Genomic DNA, 25,009 nt, shown 5'->3' with positions numbered 1-25,009 from the left:
CTTTATTTCGTCCAGTAGGGGAACATAGTTGATCTCGTAGATTTTCCTAATTGTTTTTGCTAGGCGGACTCCAAGGTATTTGAGTTCCTTTACCCATGGGAATTTGAGCCCCGTTCTTAGGAGCCTTTCCTCTGATCTATTGATGTTTATATTTAGGATTTCTGTTTTTGAAAGATTTAGTTTGAAATTTTAAATTTCTCCGTATTCTTCGCATAAATCCAAGAGCTTTGGAATTGATGTTATAGGATTCACAACATAAAAGAGGACATCGTCCGCGAATGCGGATAGCTTGTGTTCCTCTTGGTCAGCTTTTACTCCTTCTATGCTTGAGTTTTTGCGTACCCTAGCCAATAGTGGCTCTAGGGATAATACAAAAAGGAGTGGGGATAGAGGGCAACCTTGCCTTGTGCCGTTCTTCATCGTAAATGGTTTAGATAGGCAACCGTTTACTTTTATTTTTGCCGTTGGCGAGCGATAGAGGGCTCTAATCCAATCTAGCATCCTTAGGCCGAAGCCCATGTTTTCTAAGGTTTGTAACATGAGTCCCCAGTCTACCCTGTCGAATGCCTTCTCTGCATCAATCGACAGGAATAGACCTGGGGACCCATTTTCCTTCATTTTTTGGAGGATCAACAAGGCTCTGAGTCCGTTGTCCCTTCCTTCTCTCCCTTTGATGAACCCCGTCTGGTCTGGATGGACCAATTTACCCATCTCTCTTTTTATTCTTTCTGCCAGTACTTTGGAGAACAACTTAATATCGGCGTTTAGCAGGGATATGGGTCTATACCCTGCACAGTTTTTGGTGTCTTTGCCTTCTTTGGGGATCACTGTAATAGTTGCCTCCGAGGCTTCTCTGCTCAAGTAGTAATCCTTTCCGATTCCGTTAAAATATCTACAAAGTACTGGGAGAAGGATCTCTTTACATTTTTTGTAGTATAGGGCGGTGAACCCGTCCGGCCCTGGGCTTTTGCCTGACGCACTACCTGTCAAGGCTGTTTGAATTTCTTTGACTGTAATAGGTTGGTCCATCAGGCTCCTATCATTTTGATTCATTTTTATCAGTCCTGCTTCTTCTAGAAATTTTGAGATCTTGTCTCTTTTCTCCTCCTCCGGTCGGGTCATCTGCTCTACTGCATAAAGTTTTTATAATATGTTCTAAAAATTTCCGCGATGTCTTTTGTTGTATGTACCTCCTTCCCTTTCTCATCTTTGATCTTCTCGATGTAATTTCTTGATTTCTTTTTCTGTACCATCCTAGCGAGGTGTTTGTTTGTTTTATTTCCCCACTTGTATCTTTCTTTAGCAATAAGGTGGAACTCTCTTCTCGTTTCCTGATCCAAAAGTTCTTTAAGTTCGTTTCTTTTTAACACCAGGTCATGGTATAGTTCTCGATTTGTGTCCTTTGCTTTATGTTTTTGCTCCAATCCGTGTATCTCCGTAATTAATTTTTCCCTTTTTGAGGCTTTTTTCTTTTTTTTTCCTGGCTCCTTCTGATATTAGGGTCCCTCTAATTACCGCTTTATGGGCGTCCCAAAGAGTTGCTATTGATATTTCGTCAGTATCATTTATCTTAAAGTATTCTTCTAGATCTTTTTTTAACCTTTTGAGGCTAGTCTCCTCAATCAGTAGGTCCTCATTTAGTCTCCAAATCATGTTTGGCTTCTGGTTTCCTGTAATTTTCAGGGATACACTGATTGGTGCGTGGTCCGATATTGTCATTGCTTCGATTCTTGTTTCCACTACCATTTCCAATATACTGTGGTCTAATAGAAGGTAGTCGATCCGTGAGTAACTTCCATGTACCGGTGAGTAGAAAGTATAATCTCTTTTTCCCGGATTTAGAATTCTCCATATATCTATCAGTTGGTTTCTATATAAACTGTTTTTTATCTTTCTAGTCTGTGTGTTGCCGATTTCCTGTGTCTGTGAGGTCTTATCCATTTTAGGGTCCAAACAAAAATTTAAGTCTCCTCCTAAGATCACCTTTCCGGCCCTAAAGTCTCTTAATTTTCCCAAGATATCTTCCATGTATTTTATTGGGCTATCATTTGGTGCATATATGTTCACAAGGGTACATTCCAACTCTTCTATTCTCCCTTTTAAAAAGAGAAACCTCCCTTCTGGATCTGTCATTCTATCGTACAATTTGAAGCGTGTTCCCTTGGCTATCCCTATTGCCACTCCTCTAGCTCTTTTAGAGATCGTATCTCCGTAAAACCAGGTTGGATGATCTTGGGAGTATAGCCTGATCTTGGAATCAATTGTGAGATGGGTCTCTTGTAGAAATGCTATGTCTGTTCTATAATTTTTCAATTCCTTTAATATTTTATGCCTCTTCACCAGATTATTGAGGCCTTTTACATTATAGGATATGCATTTAACTACTGGCATTTCTTTTTTTTTTTTCCTTCCTCCCTGTGACTAGCATTTCATTTTCCCTGTGCTTCCTCTTATTGGCCGACCTGGTGAGGTCCCTCCCATCCCCTTTTCCTCCCTCCACCCATGCCCCTCCTCCCTCCTGGCACCCCCCCCCCCCCCCCCCCCCCCCCCTCCCCCCCCCCCCCCCCTTTTGGCCACCTATTGACCTCCAGACCAGCTACCGTGTCCTGGTCTGGATCTCTCCAGGTGGGGCTGGGATTGCCTCCTCCCACTCTTTGACTTCGAGTGGGGCAAAAGGGATCCAACTTACCCCTTTTAGTAGGGTACGGACCCTATCGTTCTCTCTTCTCCCTCCCCACCTCCCCCCCTCTAGGAGAGGTGAGAGGTAGGGAGCAGAAGAAGGAGACAGGTAAAGAAGCAGGCAAGAAAAAAAAAAAATGAAAACTAGATAGAGTAACCAGAGAGAGGGCGGACAACAGACAGAAATCCCCCTCCGGGATCTATTCCCATCCCGGCAGGTCAGGGGGCTGAATTTCTAATCTTTTGCAAAAGTCCTTCAAGTCTTCGGGGAATCTTAAGATCGCTGATCTCCCTTCTTTTGTTGCTGTTAAGCAAGCGGGGAAACCCCAGGTATATTTGATTTTCTGGGCTACAAGCTGATTTATAAGTGGTTTTAGAAGTCGCCGTCTTGCCAATGTTTCTGGAGCAAGGTCTGCGAATATCTGGAGTTCTGATCCTTGGAACACTATCGGGGGGGCTCCCCTCAGCTTTTTCCAAATCCTTTCTTTGTCTTCATATAACTGAAATCTTAGAATTACATCTCTAGTTCGATCAGTCTCGGCTCTTCTGGGGTTTCCCACTCTATGTACTCTTTCGATCTTGATTGGTTCCTCTAGTGCACATCCCATTAAGGGATTAAATATCTTCTGTATTGTTGTTTTGAGCTCTTCCCCTTTCTCCTCTGGGATGGATCTTATTCTCAAATTCTGTCTCCGACTTCTGTTCTCCTGGTCCTCCAATCGGTACATGGTAAGTCTCTGTTGGAATTTTACCTGCTCAAGTTGGGCCTTTAGGGTGTTTGACTCCAGCTCTTGCTTATCAGTCCTCTCTTCTACTGACTCTACTCTAGAGAGAAGGTGTCCCAAGTCTGTCCTAAGGGTCTGTATCTCCCCTTTGATTGCGTTCTCTAATCTGCTCTCTAATCTTAGAAACATCTCTTCCATTTCGTCCTTTGATGGGGTCTGTGAGGCTGACCGGGATTCCTCCATCTAACTGGCTTCTGAGTCACTTTCTATGCCTCCTTCTCTTAGTTCCATTGAAGTTTCTCTGGAGTCTCCATTTTGGGGCTTCTTATTTTCCGTCTTTTTTTCCTTATCCCTTTTTACCTGTTGTTGCTTTGCTCCTTGTGATTGTGCGGTGTCGTCTTTGATCATGAACGATCTAATAGAGCTTGTTGTTGTTTTATCGCTTGGTGTCTTCGGGGGTCCCCCTTTAGTGGATCTACTTGCCATCCTGTGCATTTCCCCCCCCCTCCTTCTAATTCTCTTACCCAGATCGTCCTCCCTTTTTTTCCGATCTGCTCCCTTCTTTTGGGTTTATCCCCTAGGCTTCTTTTCGTACCTTTAGCCGCTTATTTGGGAGCGGGTAGCTGTATCTTTAGCGGATTTGAGGGCGTAAGTTCCTTTTTCCCTTTTTTTTCTCTTCTTATCTCTATATATTTGATATAAGGGGTACTCCCCCCCCCCCCCCTCTCTCTCTCGCCCTTCGCTTTGCCTGCCTCGATCCTTCCGCTTATGCTGCGTCGGTAGGCAGGTGATGCAGGGGGTAATGCCCAGCCAGCAGGCACAGGCCTCTAAGGCGGACTACGGAGGGGATAGCTTTGCTTGAGGGCTTGTTTATATTTCTCCCTTATCAGTGCAGTTTTCTAGGTCAGGTCCTATCACCGTTAGGATTTTTGATTGTCTTTCACAATCACTTCTCCTGAGTTAGAGTTACTATATATATCCCAATCTTCATGCAAATAACTTATTTGACCTATCTTTGGGGTCCCAAGTATACAAAAGGTAAGGACAAACAAAAAAAAAAGAAAATACATAAACGAGAAACCAACAGGAAGGGGGGAAAAAACAAAACAAAAAAAAAACAAGAAGGTTTGTTGGATACAGTTCAGGGTTCACAGTTCACGAGATACACGAGAGACTTCTAAATGTACTGTGTTGGCTCTCTTATACCTTATGCAGGGATATAAATTTTGTCCTTATGTTTAATAGGTTTAATAGGTTGATTGTAGAGGTCGTCTCCCTTTGACCCGTTCACTGCAGTACGAGTCCTATCCCTTAAATCCTCTCACCTTGTATTTCCTGTATTATATGCTTATGCACTTTTAATGAGACCGTTCATGTATGTCAGATTTCACGTTGACAGTGGTTAATTAAGATATTTTCATCTTATTTATTTACATATTTGTTTCACATTTCTGTTGATTTTTCATACAGTACCCATATAGTAAATTGTAAATAGTTCACTCTTTGCTTGGCTGTTTTTACCAGCTTTTCCTGGTTCTCCTTCACATCTCACTCAGTGTCATCTCCCCTCCTTACCTCCAACCTTCCTGTACTATTAATATATATAAAAGAATATATTGCGCTAAACAAATCTACGTGTGTATATAGTGTAAATAGGCAGCCAACATACCAGTGGATAAGTGTAAACAGAAAAAAGAAAATAAATGTAGCGCCAAAACTATAAAAAGAAGAAAGGTAACCACTGAGTGGTATTGAGGATGTGACCTCTATAATGAGAGTTGTATTAAGGAAACCAACTCCGTGAAGCAATCTTACATATATATCAGAGCTAGATTTAACTCTGAGTGCTAATATTACACCTATGCGGCATAAAGGAACATACAAAAGAAAATTCTTAGGTAATAAGTGATTATGAGTGCATATAAACACAAATAAAAAAGTTCTGAAATGTGGAAAGGGGGGGGGAAGGGGGAACTTCCAAAGCTTCCCCAGAGTTGACTGTTCGTCACTTCAGCTGGAAACACTTCTTCCACATCAATGGAGAATCCTTTCCCTCAGAAAATGTACATCTTCAATTCCTTGGCATATAAAAATTAAGGTACTCTTACCAGCTTAAGTTGACCCACAGCTCACCGTATGGTGGGTAGGTCCTCAGGGCTTCTGTATGCTGGCCGTCCTCCAGTTGCACCAATGGGTAGATGGATATCCCGATTCCGATATTCCGGATGGATCCCAGGAGGAAAGTTGATAACAGCAGCCACAGGAACGTCACATGAGATGATACAGGGGGGGAACTCCCAATTTCATGAGTGATATGAGAAAAGAGGGAGAAAACACCTCCTCATAGTGTAGAGATTTATTTAAAATTCTCAATCAAAAAAGTTTTGACATTAACAAGGAGATAGTCCAAATCTCATAAAATTAGTACACAGCAAGGAAATTGTCCCAAGTAAAAAATGATAAAATGAAAAAAGACTCAAACAGTAGAGACACTCGTTCACCACGGCACATCAAAGAAAAAAATCCACAGCAGGCAGATACCATAAACTGACACAGTATTGGAGGTATGGATCAAACTTCTAACCGACCGGTTTCGTCTCACAGACATCAACAGGGTTATAGAGCTGATCCATAACTCTACCTGCACCTATATATAGCCATATGGTTAACTCACCTGTGATCTGCACCTGATAATCCACTCCCCTCGGGCGTGCGTCTCACCCACTGCTACTTCCTCTTCCTGCGTTTCAACCACCGGAGATGAGACAACGTGGGCGCGGCTGAGGGTACCAATCGCAGTGCTGCAATATGTGACGTCATCTCCTCCCGTCCCACATGACAGCCTCTGTCCAATGTGAGGATGCGGGACACGGGGAATGCTCCACCCTCACCTAACGGCGAATCCGCATCACAGATTCAACATCCATGAAACGAATCACTGAGGGGGCAGGCGGTGATGTGCGCATAGTCACTTAGCCGCGACGATGTGTGCGTCAGCTAACGTCGGGCGTGGTGACGTATGCGTTCCACCTAATGCGTCCCAAGGGAGTCATTGATGAATGAGAGGCATAAGCTACAGCTATAGGCCTCTGTGGTGAGAACGGATCCTAAGCAGTAAATATAATGCATTAGGTCCCCGGGGTGGTGTATGCAGATTGATCACAAGTAGTATACATCCCCAGTAGGCTAATTGGTGCAGGCAGACATACTTATAATAAATGTGTGGTGATATAACACAAACATTCACTATATATAAAAAATAGACACAAAAAAGGAGATATTAATTTATACTAATAGATAACCCAAAGTGGAGATTCATGATTGGTTTATAAATGAATTTACATCCCACTCCACGTTAAGCCCGTGGGGCGTATAACATTTTAGCTGGTATATCCAATATACTTCCAACTTAGATACACCCCTCGTGCCTGGTTCACCCCTCCAATGAGGTACAAAGTGATCTATAATTTGGAACAAAGTTCCCTCGACCTTCTTATTGTGGTGTTCCAAGTAGTGTCTTGGTACAGTGTGTTTGGGATACCCTGCCAAAATCTTGGCAATATGTTCACCTGCCCTTGTGGAAAAGTTCCGTATGGTGCGCCCCACGTACTGTTTTCCACAAGGGCAGGTGAGAAGGTAGACAACATACCGAGTGGCACATGTTGAAAATTGCTTAATGGGGAATTCAACCCCGGTAGCCGTAGATCTAAATTTAATAGATTTCTTCTTGGTAATGTTGTACGTACACACCTTACACCTCCTGCATGGATGATACCCCTTAGAAAGAGGGAAAAAATTGGGTTTGACTGGGGGGTCTGGGACATTTGGTGCAATCTGATTCCTCATTGACATTGCCCCTCGATATATTACCGATGCACTATTGGGTAAGGTAGGTCCTAAGGTGGGATCACTCGTTAGTATATTCCAATGTTTTTGGATGATTGACCTAATCTGCTTGTATTGCATAGAGAATGTGGTGAAAAAAGAGTTCTTAAACCTACTATCCTGTATCGTTTTGACTTTCTCCCGTGTCAAGGTGGCCCTGTCAATCATTGAAATTCTTTCAATTTCATCCTGGATAAGATTCTCAGAGTATCCCTTATCAACAAAACGATTCTTGAGGATCTTTGCTTGTTCTTTAAAGTCTGCCACATTAGAACAGTTCCGTCTAATTCGCAGAATCTGGCTACGTGGGACAGACTTCAACCAGGAGGGATGATGGCAGCTGTCAACCGGGATAAACCCGTTACGGTCAGTTTGTTTAAAGTGGGTTTTAGTTTGTAAACTATTATTTTGTACAAAAATTTCCAGATCCAAAAAGTTTATTTTAGAGGTACTAGCCTCATATGTTAAATTGATTCCAACTTGATTGTCATTAAGATGACTCATGAAGGACTCCAAGGACCCAAGGTCACCACGCCATAGGAGGAGGATGTCATCTATGTACCGCGCCCAGAGAACTATCTCCGGTCGGGCGGCAGCATAGACGACATCCTCCTCCCATTTGGCCATAAAAATGTTTGCGAGACTGGGGGCAAACTTAGCCCCCATCGCGACTCCCTTATGCTGTAAGTAGAAATCCCCCGCATGCCAAAAATAATTATGCGTAGTCGCAAACCTGAGGAGATCCATTACAAACAATCTTTGCAGAATAGGGAGATCTGATGACCTATTGAGAAAACATTCCACTGCTTGGAAGCCTAAGTGATGGGCTATACTGGTGTAAAGTGAGGCCACATCAGCTGTGACAAGAATAATGTCATTGGTGTATATCACTTCCTCAAGTTTGGCAATAGTATGCCTGGTGTCCTTGAGGTAGGACGGAATGTTTTTCACTATGGGTTGGAGGTGGAAATCAATGTATTTCCCCAATCTGGAAGTGACGGAGTTGATGCCACTGATAATTGGTCTTCCTGGGGGACATGTGCTATGTTTATGAATTTTTGGCAGGTAGTATATAACGGGGATACGTGGCACCTTGGGTACCAAGAAGCATCGTTCCTTGTTATTAAGGATGCCTCTCTGTGTACCCTTCTCCACTAATTTCTTTAAGGAGTGGGTGTAACTACTAGTGGGGTTAGATGGTAACTTGATATAAGTCACATCATCCTCTAGTAGTCTTGACATCTCTGAGTTATAAGCAGACTTGTCAAGAACTACTATCCCCCCACCCTTGTCAGCAGGGCGTATGACAAGATCCTTTCTCTCACATAGGGATTTCAAGCCGTTCTTAATATTGGGATCAGAATAAAACCTTTTTAAAGGCAATTCTTCTAGGTCCTTCACAACCAAGTCTCTGAAGACTTTAATACTCGGTGCCAAAGGGCAGGGAGGATTAAAAAGAGAAGGGTTCGAAAAAGGCCTGTGTGTCTAACACCCGTTGTGACATCTGCTATATTTGGTCTGGTTGGATTGGAGATGAAGTATCTTTGGATACTCAATTTTCTCGTAAATTTTTGTACGTCTATAAAGGTCTGGAATTTGTTAAGTCCTTTCGGAGGAACAAACTTCAGGCCCTTATCTAGAACTCGTCTTTCAGCATCATTAAAGGTAGAGGTGCTTAAATTAAACACCCCAGTACCTGTTATACTCTCGGCCTTTTTCTTCCGGGCGCGCCGCCCCCCTCTCGACCCCCGTTTGGTTCTCCCCCTTTGGGGTGGTTGCCCTGTCCCTTGTGAAAATCCCCCGATTGGGTTTGATTAGGTTGAACCTGGTTATAATTGTAGGGTGGTCTGTCGAAAAAATCTTCCTCTCTTTCTAGATATCCATAGTAGGGGTCATAATGTCTGGGTGGGTAGTCCTTCCTAGGTGTATATGGTCCACCCCCACCCCTGCCCGGTGTTCCATATCCCCTAGGAGGGTGGTAGTAGGATTCATTCCTTCTCCGAGGTGAATAATCATTAGTATGACATTCACGGGATGGGTCTCTTGAACGGTGTGAACCCCTTCTCGGGCCTTTACCTTTCCTCTTAGTCCTTGGGGGAGGGCCCCCTTGGGGCTGATTAGGGGTTCGAGGACCAGGATAATAACCATAACCAATATCTCTATTGGGGGGACCTGATGTTGGTATGGACTGGGAGAAAGTAAGGACTTTAGCCTCATTCGTAGATGGTTGGGAAACTTCCATTTCCACACTAGAGGGGCCCGTACCCACCCCAGTATTCTCCTTATTCTGCCAACTAAAAATCGAATGAGATCTATAATCAGCAGAATCTCTCGTATATTTTTTCTGTTTTTTATGTTTCTGTTCCCGCTCCTCTTTCTCCAGATGAATCTTCAAACTGGCAGATAAGGTGATGTATTCCGTGGAGGATTTAAAAGGAATAAGTTTCTCCTTAATTTCTTTAATTTCTCTATCTAAGTTGGACAGTCGGGTCTTTTTCCTATCGATTAAAAAATTTAAAAGGGATACACCCTTAAGGTTAAAAAACTGGTACCAGGACTCAAGATCGGGATCTCCCTGTTGGGGGTGTACATCCCATCTTAACCCTCTGGGGACCATGTTCTCCTTGACATATTGTTCCAAGAACGCCATGTCCCATTGGAGATGGAGTTCCGAGGTCATTATGTTCTTAAGTCTCATAAAGAGACCACCCGTTTCCGAGTCTGTTTTCAGAACAGTAAATACACCTTCAGTGTTAAGAGTGCGACTAGTACGATAGTCAAACACATCCATTATTGTATGGCAGCAATATATGAAATCCAAGTGCAAATAGTATATATAAAAGAATATATTGCGCTAAACAAATCTACGTGTGTATATAGTGTAAATAGGCAGCCAACATACCAGTGGATAAGTGTAAACAGAAAAAAGAAAATAAATGTAGCGCCAAAACTATAAAAAGAAGAAAGGTAACCACTGAGTGGTATTGAGGATGTGACCTCTATAATGAGAGTTGTATTAAGGAAACCAACTCCGTGAAGCAATCTTACATATATATCAGAGCTAGATTTAACTCTGAGTGCTAATATTACACCTATGCGGCATAAAGGAACATACAAAAGAAAATTCTTAGGTAATAAGTGATTATGAGTGCATATAAACACAAATAAAAAAGTTCTGAAATGTGGAAAGGGGGGGGGAAGGGGGAACTTCCAAAGCTTCCCCAGAGTTGACTGTTCGTCACTTCAGCTGGAAACACTTCTTCCACATCAATGGAGAATCCTTTCCCTCAGAAAATGTACATCTTCAATTCCTTGGCATATAAAAATTAAGGTACTCTTACCAGCTTAAGTTGACCCACAGCTCACCGTATGGTGGGTAGGTCCTCAGGGCTTCTGTATGCTGGCCGTCCTCCAGTTGCACCAATGGGTAGATGGATATCCCGATTCCGATATTCCGGATGGATCCCAGGAGGAAAGTTGATAACAGCAGCCACAGGAACGTCACATGAGATGATACAGGGGGGGAACTCCCAATTTCATGAGTGATATGAGAAAAGAGGGAGAAAACACCTCCTCATAGTGTAGAGATTTATTTAAAATTCTCAATCAAAAAAGTTTTGACATTAACAAGGAGATAGTCCAAATCTCATAAAATTAGTACACAGCAAGGAAATTGTCCCAAGTAAAAAATGATAAAATGAAAAAAGACTCAAACAGTAGAGACACTCGTTCACCACGGCACATGGCTTCACGGAGTTGGTTTCCTTAATACAACTCTCATTATAGAGGTCACATCCTCAATACCACTCAGTGGTTACCTTTCTTCTTTTTATAGTTTTGGCGCTACATTTATTTTCTTTTTTCTGTACTATTAAGCTTCTGTACGATGGATTTCTCTGGGTAGTCTGACGTTTCCACTTCTTACTTACTGCTCAAAGCTGCAGGGGGGGGGGGGGGCACGCTTGCTCTCACGGGCTCCCCTGGCTCCATCCACCTGCAGTGTAGCCCATCTCCTACCTTACTTCGTCCGTCTCCGTCCGTCACTGCACCTTGCTGACAGCTCTCCCGGGTCCCGGGTCCTCTGGAGCCTAACTGCGGCTCCCGCCGCGATGGTGTCGTCATGGGTCCCCTGGTATGCGGCGGTGTACTACGCTCTTGTCAGCGTGTGCAGGAGGATCCGTCCCTCTCGTCCGGCAATCCCATTGTTCTCCGCTCCCCCCACCTACGAGCGCGTCACGTTCTCACATGCACGTGCACGCCATCCAAGTCCAACCGGAAAGCATATTTTAATCTCCGTGTTTAGAGTTAGGAAAAAACCTTTCAGGTTTGCGTTTTTGATTGGAGCTTTCTGGCAGAAAAAAAAAATGCTTAACTGTACAAAAACAGTGTATGTGAGCATCGGAGTGCATGGAGCCTTAGCATTGATAATGACTGCATATTTGATTTCATTTAGCAGTCTGCAAAGTTTGCAATTTGCCAAAAGATTTTGTCTATAGATTGCATAACTGATTTAAAATCTGTTGTAAATGTATTGATATTTTTCAGGATTTTGATGTGTTTATTTATCATTTTTCAGTTTGATAAGGCCCCTTTCAGACGGACGGCAGTTTTGCCGCAATTAAAAGCATGTACTTTTTCAGTGAAATTCAAGGCTCTGGGCACTGCGATTAGCTGCATTTGTACATTGCGATTACGTGCGGTTACATGCGGCCGCGTTTAGCTGTGGTAGTCATTTCCATAGCAACCCTTTTTATTTTTTTTAATTATGATGTGCTTACTGTTGTTCCTTTTTTTGACACAAAAGACTGCGGTTAAGTGCATATAGCTGCGCTAAATCGCACCTGGACGCATTTAATTAAATTTTTTCTGTTCGCACCAAACCGCATGCAACGAAATTGCAGCTAAACGTGTGTGAATGGGGCCATAGGAAAGCATTGTGTGCTTTTAGCTGCAGTAGAAAACTAGAAAATCCGCAGCTAAAAGCACCATTCTATCTGTCCGTGTGAAAGGGACCTAAGACTCTTTAGTTTTACAATATAGTGTGATTGAATTATTTTATTAATACCTTAACAAGGCAGGGAAGAAGAGACACATATTCTACATAGGTGTTCTGAGAGCTACCTGGTTACATAAAAACAAATCCTTACTTGCGTACTCGTGATAAATACATTTGCAGTAAGCAATTAAACCAATTTGCATTTGAACTCTGCTTGCCTTGTCCCTGGCCTATTTCCACCCAAAACCCCTGTCTTTTTTTTTTTTTCTGTAGATGGGAGGAGCCTTATTTCCAGTTGTCAGGCTGGAGGATTCCTGGGACAAGTAGTTAACCAGAAAAATCGTTTTTATTTTGTTTTTTTTTGAAGGCTTGATTATGTAGTACGATATGTTTGGTAAGATTTTATTAGTTAAAGTGGTTCTAAAGGCAGTTTTTTTTATCTTGATGCCATGAAGTCAGGGGACTCTCCCTCCTGACTGTCTATGACACAGCAGTGGGCGCCATTGGTTCCCATAGCCGTCCATCAAAGTCAGTGAGCCAATGAGGAGACAGGGGGCGGGGCCGGGCAGAAGCTCCATGTCTAAATGGACACACAGAGCAGCAGCTCGGCTCAGATGCCCCCATAGCAAGCTGCTAGCTGTGGGGTCAGGAGGGAGGAGAGAAGGATCAGGGCTGCTCTGTGCATAACCACGACACAAAGCAGGTAAGTATAACATGTTTTTTTTTTTTTTTTTTAAACAAGAGACTTTAATATCACTTTACGGGACTACATATACCATTACCTGTATGTTGCTCTGGTTATGCAGTTAGAATTTTACTTTCAAAATACTAAAGAATTTCTCTTTTCTCTTTCAGAGTGGCAACTACAGCTATAAAAGTGTATTTGGTGCAATGGGGAGCATATACAGGACTGAAGGTGCTCGTGGCCTGTTTAGTGGTCTCACTGCCACATTGCTCCGAGATGCTCCCTTTTCAGGCATCTATCTGATGTTTTACACCCAAGCCAAAAAAATTGCTTTTCAGAGTAAGTATTAGAAACCAGTGTTTCATTTTTCTAATATATACTGTGTGTGTATATATGTTGTAGGGGATCAGACCTGAAAAGTAAACATTTAAACTGTGGTCCACGGACTTGAGAGTATGTCCCACCCAGAGCTCTATCAGACTCCCAATAAAACCAGCCCCGGAACAGACTTTACTAATACAGGGTAAAGAACTATTCTTTACACCAAAGTCTTTGCTGGTATTACCTTAGATTTCAAATCTAAGAATCCATGGAGGAACATGTATCCCATAAAAAAAAAAACCTGTTATTTTAACCCGGTTCACAGGCACCTCGCTATAAAGGGTTAAGCACCTTGGGTAAACAGACTGTAAACTCTAGAGAGGGTATCACCGTTAGCTTGTTGGCTACTTGGTCTATACTCTACTAAAAAAAAATTACTTTTATAGAGCCAAGAACCATCTGTTACCTCTTGCATTTTCCTCCTTATTTTGGGCCATCCATTTGAGAGGGGCATGGTCAGTTAGGAGCCTAAGCTGTCGCCCTAACAGATAATATTTTAAACTTTCAAGAGCCCATTTGATGGCTAGAAATTCCCGCTCTACAATGGCGCATCTTTTTTTCAGCAGGGGTACATTTTCTGCTTAAAAACGCTATGGGGTTTTCCTCCCCATTCAGCCCTCAGGACAACACTGCACCTAATCCCACTTGTGGAGCATCCGTCTGCACTACAAATTCCTGTGTGAAATCCGGGGGGATTAAGACAGGGCTGTCTTTAGGTTCTGGAAAGCTTTCTCAGCTTCTGGGGACCATGTTACCACTGAGTGGCTTGGTCACAATATCATGTTTTATTACTGAAGTTACCCCTGTAAAATCTGAGAAGAGCTCCCTATTTCTCAAGTCGTGTTCCAGGACTGGCTCCACCTGACAGGAAACACAATAAAAAAAAAGTTTAAAAACCTGACCCTCCCCCTGCTCCGTAGTTCTTGATTGTGTTTCCCCACAGCGAAACGATTTTTTGTTTTCTTGACCTAAGGCCTGGGGCTGGTGGTCCCCTTCTGGGAGCTGGACTGCAGGCACTGGGTAGCCTCTGGGTCCAGTAGGATTTACTCCTTTCTGGGGGGTCCCTATCTACTCAGGGGGGCCTCACTGTGTGAGCTGGAAGAACCCCCCTGAGTGCTGGAGGTCCCTAGGTTAGTGACTACCCTAGGACTCCAGGGGCCAGTTTCCTCTCTCTCTCCTTGCCCTCCCCCCTACCTTGGAGGTCTGGGGATGGGCTCCTTTCCGGTCCTCGCTTCGGCGGGTTGAGGCTCTTCTCTCTGGATGGGTCAGGAAAGTGGCAGATTTCGGCTCCCCTCCGTGGTGGCGCCATTTTCCCGGCGTCTGTACGGGGGGTTCGGCCGGCGCAGGGCGATGATGTCACGCGGGCGTCACTTCCGCTTCCGGCTCCGCCAAGATGGCGGCCACCATTGGCGTCCAGCGCAATAGAGAGGCCTCACTTTCAGCACCGGAGTGTCACAGCAGCCTAGAGAGAGAGGCGCCCGATCTGTCCTCCCTCAGCGCTGACATGGAACGCGAGGACCGGCCGCTCATGGCCACGGCTGCAGAGGAGACCACGGGGGGGGGGGGGAGTCTGCCTGTTGAGCAGGGTGTATGGTGGGACCCCAATCCTTCCCCTGCTTTCACACAGTATTTATGTGTATTTCTGTGTATACCTTTTTTTCTCAGGAGAGGACGTCATTGCCCAGGGGGTAGCTAGTTGTTCCTCCAAAGACACTAGCCGTTTTAAAAGATGTGGCTATTGTAATAGTAAACTGCCCTCAGATCACTCTAAGCCCTTCTGCGCTAAGTGCATTCAGAAGTTAACTGGGAAAGAAACCTCTCAGATTATGAAGGATTTTCTCGAGGGTCAAACTCGGATGCTCTCCACGCTTAGGGAGTTTCAAACATCCCTTAAAAGCAAAGAGCCTGAACCCCACACCGCAGGGCCCTCCTCTCAGGAAAGCTTCTTCCCGGCTGGGTAGAGTCCGCCAGGAATCTCTGGGGTCCCTGTTGTCAGACTCTGAGAATTCAGAGACCCCCCTTCAGAAAAAAGGGGTTAGCTGGTAGTCAGGCGGAGGATGAGGATGAGGATGCTAGGGCAGGCAGATATATCTTTTCAGCGCGGATTCTTGGATCTCCAGGTTGATGGAACATGTCTCTCATGTTCCTAAATCTAAGGAGATCCTGGACTCCCTCCAGGTCATAGATAGTGCAGTGGCTTATCTACCCGACGCTGTGGTAGAGACTGTGCATTCCACCGCAAAGACGGGTGCCCTCATCAACTCGAGAGAGCAGTGTGAGTCAAGACGTGGGACGGTGATCTTGCTTCTAAGGTTTGCCTTTGTGGTCTTCCCTTCGAGGGCTCCCTCCTTTTCGGTTCAGGCCTGGATCAGGCTCTGACTAGGTCTTCGGAAAAGGGTATGCGTTTTCCCACCAAGCCTAGACAGAACAAGAAAATAATTTTTCGAGGCCCCCAGGGTAGAAACCGTCCTTCAGAGAGAAGGCCGCCTATCAATAAGCGTTGGGGGGGTTGGGAAGGACAAACAAAAAGGGAGCATCCTTTTTTCCAATCCCAAACCCAACGATAAGGATTCCAAATGACAGGAAAGTTGGGGGAAGTCTCTCCCATTTCCTTCCCAGATGGGAGAGTATAACTCAGAGCCCCCATATCCTCCAGATTGTAAGGGAGGGTTACAAGCTAGAATTCCGCCAGTTTCCCCCTCCGAGATTCCTTCTGACTCATTTGCCCAAGGACCCTCTCAAATCAGCAGGCCTTCTGAGGAACTTCGCAGAACTTGCACAGCAGGGGGTCATAGTACCAGTCCCTGTGGACCAACGGGGTTTGGGGGTTTACTCTTATATCTTTGTGGTCCCAAAGCCGTCGGGGAAGTTTCGGCTGATCATCAATCTGAGATGAATACTTTTCTCAATCACAAGAGGTTTCGTATGGAGAGTGTTTACAGCCTCAGGAGGCTTCTGATGAGGGAGGTATTCATGGTGACTATCGATTTAAGGGACGCTTATCTCCACGTCCCAATTTTCCCAGGACATCAGAGGTTCCTCAGGTTTGCGATCGCCTCCGCCCAGGGGGTGCAACATTGGCAATTTTCTGCCTTCCCTTTCGGACTGGCCTTCAGTCCAAGGGTCTTTACAAAGGTCCTGGCAGAGGCAATCGCTTTCCTACACTTGCAGGGGATAGCACTAGTTCCTTATCTCGACGATCTGTTATTGGAGGTCCAGATTCTTTCCGACAATGCAACAACGGTTGCCTTCCTCAACCATCAGGGAGGCACCAGATCCCGCACCCTTCTGGCGTTGACTCTAGAGATCCTGGGCTGGGCAGAGCTGAGGAGTTCCTCCCTTTCAGCAGTCCACATAAAGGGACTTCTCAATTTGGAGGCAGACTATTTGAGTTGCCAACCCATTCTCCAGGGGGAATGGGAACTGAACCCAGAAGTGTTCAAACTGGTCTGTCAGCACTTTGGCAGGCCAAAAGTGGATCTCTTCACGCGCAGGGGGAACGGGAAGGTGAGGAGATTTTTCTCCCTCTCTCGGGAGCAGGGGTCGGAGGGGGTGGATGCGTTGGCCCAGGCATGGAACTTTCACCTGGCCTATGCCTTTCCTCCTCTGAACCTGATTCCAAGAGTCCTGCAGAGGCTAAATTTAGCACAGTGCAGATTAATTCTGATCGCGCCCTGGTTGCCCAAGAGGACCTGGTTTCCTGCTCTAGAGCGCGGGTCGAAAGCTCCTCCCCTCCTTCTCCCTGTTCGGGCGGACCTTCTTCGGCAGGGCCCGGTCTATCACCCAGAGCCCAGCTTCTTCAAGCTGACGGCCTGGTGCTTGAGAGGTGGAACCTGAGGAAGAAGGGCTGCTCTGAGAAGGTAATTGACACGATTCTGGCCAGTAGGAAAGAAGTTACTAGGCGTATTTACACCAGGATCTGGGGCGTCTTCTCTCGCTGGTGCTCAGCGAGACAGGTATCCCCGCAGGAGACTTCGGTCATCCTAGATTTTCTCCAGGACAGGGTGGACCTGGGGCTAGCCACAAGAACTCTGAGATTCCAGGTGGCGGCCTTATCGTATTTTTTGGATGGAAGCCTATCTCTGGATCCCCTGATTAGGAGGTTCCTAACAGCCAGAGATAGGTACAGATTTCTGGAGTTGTGCCCTGGGATCTTTCGATTGTTTTAAATCAGTTAACCAAGGCTCCGTTTGAACCAATAGATAGTATCCCTATAAGGTTAGGTTACGTTGTTTATTTAGAGAGGGTTAGTGAGTTTAGACGCTCTACCCATCTATTAATTTTGCGGGCCAGAAAAGAGGCCATCAGGTGTCCAGAGCCTCCATTTCTAGGTGGATAAGGTAGACGATTAAGACGGTTCCAAAAGTTAAAGCACACTCCATGCGGTCACTAGCAACCTCCTGGGCAGAAAGGGCCGGAGCTTCGGTGGAGCAGATTTGCAGAGCGGCGACGTGGTCAAGCCAGAACGCGTTCTTAAGACACTATATAGAGTGGAACTTCTGTCGCCCCAGGACTTGGCATTTGGTAGAAAGGTCCTACAGGCAGTGGTCCCGCCCTAAGGTAGGCCTGAAGCTTCTTGCTTCTCACTCAGGGTGCCGTCCTGGTAGACGACTTGAGAAAGTACCAGTTACTTTTACCGGTAGCTGGATTTCTGGGAAGTCTTACAGGACGGCAGGCCTACTTCCCACCCTTGTGATACATTATTGGTTTGTATTTTGGTGTTTTTCTCCCATGCACTGGTGGGTTCATACTTTATCTCAAACTGAGGAGGCGGGGTTTTTAACCTCTTTTTTTTTTTATTGCGTTTCCTGTCAGGTGGAGCCAGTCATCTCTCAGGGTGCCGTCCTGTAAGACTTCCCAGAAATCCAGCTACCGGTAAGTGTAACTGGTACTTTCTTAGTAGAAATTCCTTGGTCTCTTGTTTTTGGCTTACGGACAGGGCCTCAGCGATCTCTACCCCAGGCACGGTTGAAGTACCTGTGGTAGTCATTGCCAAGGGTGCTTTGACCATAAGGAATAATTCTCTGTCTTTCCAGTGCTTCAATAGATTGTCATGGTAGATTTGGTAGGGCTTCCTTTTGCCAGGCTAATGTACTCAATAGTTAACTTCAAATTTAAAATATACACACACTATATTGGCAAAAGTGTTGGGATGTGCCTGCCTTTACACACACATGAACTTTAATGGCATCCCAGTCTTAGACTGTAGGGTTCAATATTGAGTTGGCCCACTCTTTGCAGCTATAACAGCTTCAACTTTTCTGGGAAGGATGCCCACAAGGTTTAGGAGTGTGTCTATGGGAATGTTTGACCATTCTTCCAGACGCGCATTTGTGAGGTCAGGCACTGATGTCGAATAAGAAGGCTTGGCTTGCATTTTCCACTCTAATTCATCCCAAAGGCATTCTATTGGGTTGAGGTCAGGACTCTATGCAAGCTAGTCAAGTTTCTCCACCCCCAAACTCACCCATCCACACTATATTGCCAAAAGTATTGGGCCAACCCACCAAATCTTTTGGTGGAGGGGGGATTATGGTGTGGGGTTGTTTTTTCAGGGGCTGGGCTTGGCCTCTCAGTTCCAATGAAGAGAACTTTTAAAGTGGATGTAAACCCTCACATATACCCAGAAAAAAAGTGAACAGCCTCAGATGATGCACAGAGATAAAACCAATCTTCCTACATAATTTTTACTTGTATATCTGCTGTCTTCATCTTTTATATACTGTTTTTAGAAAGTGAACGTCCTATTAGAATTTTCACTTCCTGGTTCCACTGTAGGAGGGGATTTGTACTATACACTGTGAGACATCTGATTGGAGGACAGGAACACACCCCCTTCCCACACATAAAGAGGTTGCCTGTGAATAGTTTAGCAGTCTGCTAATCTATTTATTGCAACCTCCCCTGACACACACTTCTAACTCCCGTCTCATCTTGGAGAGCTTGTCAAAAGTTATCAGGCTGATTACAGTGGAACAGAGCAGGACACAGCTATGGGACTTTGTGCTTTGAAGAGGGATAACAAAACACTGCAGATATATGTGCCCAGCTCAAATTTCATGAATCGGGTTTGCATCCACTTTAAGGTGTCAGCATACCAAGACATTTTGGACAATCTCATGCTCCCAACTTTGTGGGAACAGTTTGGGGATGGCCCCTTCCTGTTCCAACATGACTGTGCACCAGTGCTCAGAACAGAGACTGCATGCCAGACCTTCTCATCCAACATCAGTGCTTGACCTCACAAATGCGCTTCTGGAACAATGGTCAAACATTCCCATAGACACATTCCTAAACCTTGTGGACAGTCTTCACAGAAGTTGAAGCTGTAAGGGCCCTTCTGATTTTACATGTAATTTTCCCTGGCTGCTGTGGCCAGGAAAGAAGCTAATGGAGCGTGACCTGTGTTCTATTATCTTCAGAAGAGGGTAGGTGAGACATCAGGGGTCTATGTCTCATTAACGAGATCCTTTTGCAAAGAAATTATATCACGTAGGGGACTTTTTAAATGTTTGGTGAAAAAAGAAATATATTTTTTTAAATAAAGTTACACTCCAGCACCGCTCCCATTTACATGCACATATGAACATAAATGTCACTTGCACTCAGGGCTCGAGTCCTGCGGGAACGCGTGGGAACGGCGTCCCTGCACTTTTTTGACAGCAGGAACGCGCGTTCCCATTGCAGGACTCGAGCAGCGCGCGCAGGCAGCTAGGCGTTGTGTCCCCCCCCCCCCCGCGGCAAGAGTACCAAGTGTGGGTTGCGGGCGGGTTTAAGCCGCTGCACCACGGCGGTGACGGGAGGAACAGAGAGCCTGTAGTGGCTTTGCAAGGAGGGGGGGTGCGAGCCGAGTGACCCCCCTTCTCCCGCGCCCGCCCCGCGGCTCTGTAGTCTCAGCTGTCCCCGCCGAGCTGTTACTAGAGCGCTTGTGTCTGCCAAGTAAAGCCGCCTCTCCCTCCTTTCTACACAGGGGGAGGGGACCGGTCACCTGACCAGTTTTTTGCATGTCCCGCGCTTATCTGACCAAGGTAATGATTATGGGGTCTGTACTGGGGGGGTGTCTGCACTGTAGAGGTGTCTGTACTGGGGGGGGTGTCTGCACTATAGGGGTGTCTGTACTGTGGGGGTCTGCACTATAGGGGTGTCTGTACCGTGGGGGGGTGGGGGCCTTCACTGTAGGGGTGTCTGTACTGTGGGGGGCTGCACTGTAGGGGTGGGGATCTGCACTATAGGGGTGTCTGTACTGTGGGGGTCTGCACTGTAGAGGTGTCTGTACTGTGGGGGGGGGGAGTCTGTACTGTGGGGGGTGGGGGCCTTCACTGTAGGGGTGTCTGTACTGTGGGGGGGTGGGGGTCTGCATTGTAGGGGTGTCTGTACTGTGGGGGGCTGCACTGTAGGGGTGGGGATCTGCACTATAGGGGTGTCTGTACTGTGGGGGTCTGCACTGTAGAGGTGTCTGTACTGTGGGGGGGGGGAGTCTGTACTGTGGGGGGGGTGGAGGTCTGCACTATAGGGGTGTCTGTACCGTGGGGGCCTGCACTATAGGGGTGTCTGTACCGTGGGTGGGTGGGGGCCTGCACTATAGGGGTGTCTGTACTGTGGGGGTCTGCACTACAGGGTGTCTGTACTGTGGGGGTCTGCACTATAGGGGTGTCTGTACCGTGGGGGGGTGGGGGCCTTCACTGTAGGGGTGTCTGTACTGTGGGGGGGTGGGGGTCTGCATTGTAGGGGTGTCTGTACTGTGGGGGGCTGCACTGTAGGGGTGGGGATCTGCACTATAGGGGTGTCTGTACTGTGGGGGATGGGGGTCTGCACTGTAGGGGTGTCTGTACTGTGGGGGTCTGCATTGTAGGGGTGGGAGTCTGCACTATAGGGGTGTCTGTACTGTGGGGGTCTGTACTGTGGGATTCTGCACTATAGGGGTGTCTGTACTGTGGGATTCTGCACTATAGGGGTGTCTGTACTGTGGGATTCTGCACTATAGGGGTGTCTGTACTGTGGGGGTCTGCACTGTAGGGGTGTCTGTACTGTGGGGGTCTGCACTGTAGGGGTGTCTGTACTGTGGGGGTCTGCACTATAGGGGTGGGGGTCTGCACTGTAGGGGTGTCTGTACTGTCGGGTGGGGGTCTGCACTGTAAGGGTGTCTGTACTGTGTCGGGTGGGGGTCTGCACTGTAAGGGTGTCTGTACTGTGGGGGGCTGCACTGTAGGGGTGGGGATCTGCACTATAGGGGTGTATGTACTGTGGGGGATGGGGGTCTGCACTGTAGGGGTGGGGATCTGCACTATAGGGGTGTCTGTACTGTGGGGGTCTGCACTGTAGAGGTGTCTGTACTGTGGGGGGGGAGTCTGTACTGTGGGGGTCTGCACTGTGGGGGGGGGTGTCTGTACTGTGGGGGTCTGCACTATAGGGGTGTCTGTACCGTGGGGGCCTGCACTATAGGGGTGTCTGTACCGTGGGTGGGGGCCTGCACTATAGGGGTGTCTGTACTGTGGGGGTCTGCACTACAGGGTGTCTGTACTGTGGGGGTCTGCACTATAGGGGTGTCTGTACCGTGGGGGGGTGGGGGCCTTCACTGTAGGGGTGTCTGTACTGTGGGGGGGTGGGGGTCTGCATTGTAGGGGTGTCTGTACTGTGGGGGGCTGCACTGTAGGGGTGGGGATCTGCACTATAGGGGTGTCTGTACTGTGGGGGATGGGGGTCTGCACTGTAGGGGTGTCTGTACTGTGGGGGTCTGCATTGTAGGGGTGGGAGTCTGCACTATAGGGGTGTCTGTACTGTGGGGGTCTGTACTGTGGGATTCTGCACTATAGGGGTGTCTGTACTGTGGGATTCTGCACTATAGGGGTGTCTGTACTGTGGGATTCTGCACTGTAGGGGTGTCTGTACTGTGGGGGTCTGCACTGTAGGGGTGTCTGTACTGTGGGGGTCTGCACTGTAGGGGTGTCTGTACTGTGGGGGTCTGCACTATAGGGGTGGGGGTCTGCACTGTAGGGGTGTCTGTACTGTCGGGTGGGGGTCTGCACTGTAAGGGTGTCTGTACTGTGTCGGGTGGGGGTCTGCACTGTAAGGGTGTCTGTACTGTGGGGGGCTGCACTGTAGGGGTGGGGATCTGCACTATAGGGGTGTCTGTACTGTGGGGGTCTGCACTGTAGGGGTGTCTGCACTATAGGGGTGGGGGTCTGCACTGTAGGGGTGTCTGTACTGTGTCGGGTGGGGGTCTGCACTGTAAGGGTGTCTGTACTGTGGGGGGTCTGCACTATAGGGGTGTCTGTACTGTGGGGGGTGGGGGTCTGCACTGTTGGGGGGTCTGAACTGTTGGGGGGTCTGAACTGTTGGGGGGTCTGAACTGTTGGGGGGGGGGTGTCTGTGTAATGTAATGGGGTGCAGGGTGCTGTGTAATGAAAAGGGGTCCAGTGGTGTATGGTGCTGTGTAATGTAAAGGGGTCCAGTGATGCAGGGTGCTGTATAATGTAAAGAGGTCCTTAGGTGCAGGGTGCTGTGTAATGTAAAGGGGTCCAGAGTACTGTGTAATGTAAAGGGGTCCAGTGGTGTAGGGTGCAGTGTAATGTAAAAGGGTGCAGGGGGCTGTGTAACGTAAAATGGTCCGGAGGTGCAGGGTGCTCTGTAATGTAACAGGGTGCAAGGTGCTGTGTAATGTAAAGGGGTCCAGAGGTGCAAGGTGCTGTGTAATGTAAAGGGGTCCAGAGGTGCAAGGTGCTGTGTAATGTAAAGGGGTCCAGAGGTGCGGTGCTGTGTAATGTAAAGGGGTCCAGAGGTGCAGGGTGCTGTGTATTGTAAAGGGGTCCAGAGGTGCAGGGTGCTGTGTAATGTAAAGGGGTCCAGAGGTGCAGGGTGCTGTGTAATGTAAAGGGGTCCAGAGGTGCAGGGTGCTGTGTATTGTAAAGGGGTCCAGAGGTGCAGGGTGCTGTGTAATGTAAAGGGGTCCAGTGATGCAGGGTACGGTGTAATGTAAAGGGGTCCAGAGGTGCAGGGTGCTGTGTAATGTAAAGGGGTCCAGAGGTGCAGGGTGCTGTGTAATGTAAAGGGGTCCAGAGGTGCAGGGTGCTGTGTAATATAAAGGGGTCCAGAGGTGCAGGGTGCTGTGTAATGTAAAGGGGTCCAGAGGTGCAGGGTGCTGTGTAATATAAAGGGGTCCAGAGGTGCAGGGTGCTGTGTAATATAAAGGGGTCCAGAGGTGCAGGGTACGGTGTAATGTAAAGGGGTCCAGAGTGCTGTGTAATGTAAAGCGGTCCAGATGTGCAGTTGTGGAGAGGGGGTACACAATAGTGACAAAGAGATATTGAAGGGTACAGAGGTATGTGGGGGGCACAGAAGGGTGTTTTTACATTTTAAGGTGGGGGTGCCAGATATAGGATCTGCCCCCGGTGCCAAATGTTGCACTGTATTTTCTGTAAAATATATATGCATATGAGTGTTTAATTTTTTTATATTTTTTTGGTGGGGGGGTGGATCTTGGGTGGGAGTTCCCACACTTTTTCCCCCAGGACTTGACCCCTGCTTGCACTGCATGTTGCATATCAATGTGCATGCTGGCCTCAGGGCAAATCTTCTAGGGCCTTTATTCACGGTTAACTCTAAATGATGATTACTGTAAAAATGTCACTGGCAGGGTAGGGGTTAACACTAGGGAGCGAAGCAGATCTTCCCCTGACAGAACAGGGATCTGTCTGTTCACATTGACAGATCCCAGTTCTGTCTCTCTCAGGAGTGATAGCAGCCACGTGCATCGGCTCCGGCACCATGGGCGTGCACCCCCTAGTGGTTGTAAACCCTTGTGTGTGTTTTTTTGTTATTTAAAAAAAATATATGTCATACTTGCCTCCACTGTGCAGTTCGTTTTGCACAGAGATCTGCCTCTTCTGGGGTCCCCCGGCAGCGCTGGTGGCTCCTCCCAGCATCGAGTACCCAAGTTAAAGAAGGCTCTCCTAAGGTGGACACCCGTACGGGTGCACTCTCGAGTCCTGCTTCTGTGTCCATTCACACAGAATGCAGTACTCAACCCCACCCCGTGGCGCACACGTCATTGGATTTGATTGACGGCAGCGGAAGCCAATGGCTGCGCTGCTGTAAATCTATCCAATCAGGACATGAGACATAAGCTAGAGCTGGTGTTCGTTCCAGGCCGGAGAAAGATCGGAGTCAGGTAAGTAAAACAGGGGCTCGGGGGGGACTGCAGCACCACAGAAGGTTTTTCTACTTAATGCATAGAATGAAGGTCTGGAATTGGGTAGCACTATGAACATTTTATAAATTATTTTAATTAGAATATTAAATATAGTTATGTTACATTTTAATATTACAAAAAATAGAAGTATTAACACAATATTGTAGAGAGATATAGATATATATTTTTTTCCAGATCAAACTAAACTATATAGCATGTCTTTTTCTGCAGGCGATATTGACCAAACCATCACTCCCCTAATAAACTTCAGTTGTGGTATCATGGCTGGTATCCTTGCATCTGTAAGCACCCAGCCAGCTGATGTCATTAAAACTCGTATACAGCTTTCGCCAGAGAAGTACAGCTGGACTGGTCATGCTGCCTACTCTATCTATAAGGTATGTTGTACTACTTTCTACTGCACCCCTGCTGTGCCCCTCCCATTAATGTATTTATAAATAATAGGCAGT

At 46.8% G+C, this 25,009-nt stretch overlaps 1 protein-coding gene across 2 annotated transcripts in view; it reads left to right on the top strand.

The window, feature by feature from the left end:
• The window catches only part of SLC25A38 (solute carrier family 25 member 38), a 62,754-nt gene that overhangs the window by 29,534 nt on the left and 8,211 nt on the right, over positions 1–25,009 (top strand). For both annotated transcript variants that reach the window (XM_040359690.1, XM_040359689.1), the window contains exons 4-5: positions 13,141–13,309; positions 24,771–24,937. In XM_040359690.1, coding sequence (XP_040215624.1) covers positions 13,141–13,309; positions 24,771–24,937 — 336 coding nt within the window. The remainder of the gene's footprint in view (positions 1–13,140; positions 13,310–24,770; positions 24,938–25,009) is intronic.

Source organism: Rana temporaria, chromosome 7 (genome assembly GCF_905171775.1).
Source record: "Rana temporaria chromosome 7, aRanTem1.1, whole genome shotgun sequence".
In the NCBI taxonomy this organism is placed as follows: domain Eukaryota; kingdom Metazoa; phylum Chordata; class Amphibia; order Anura; family Ranidae; genus Rana; species Rana temporaria.
Note: the sequence above shows the minus strand (reverse complement) of the source record. Positions and strands in the feature narration are given on the sequence as shown.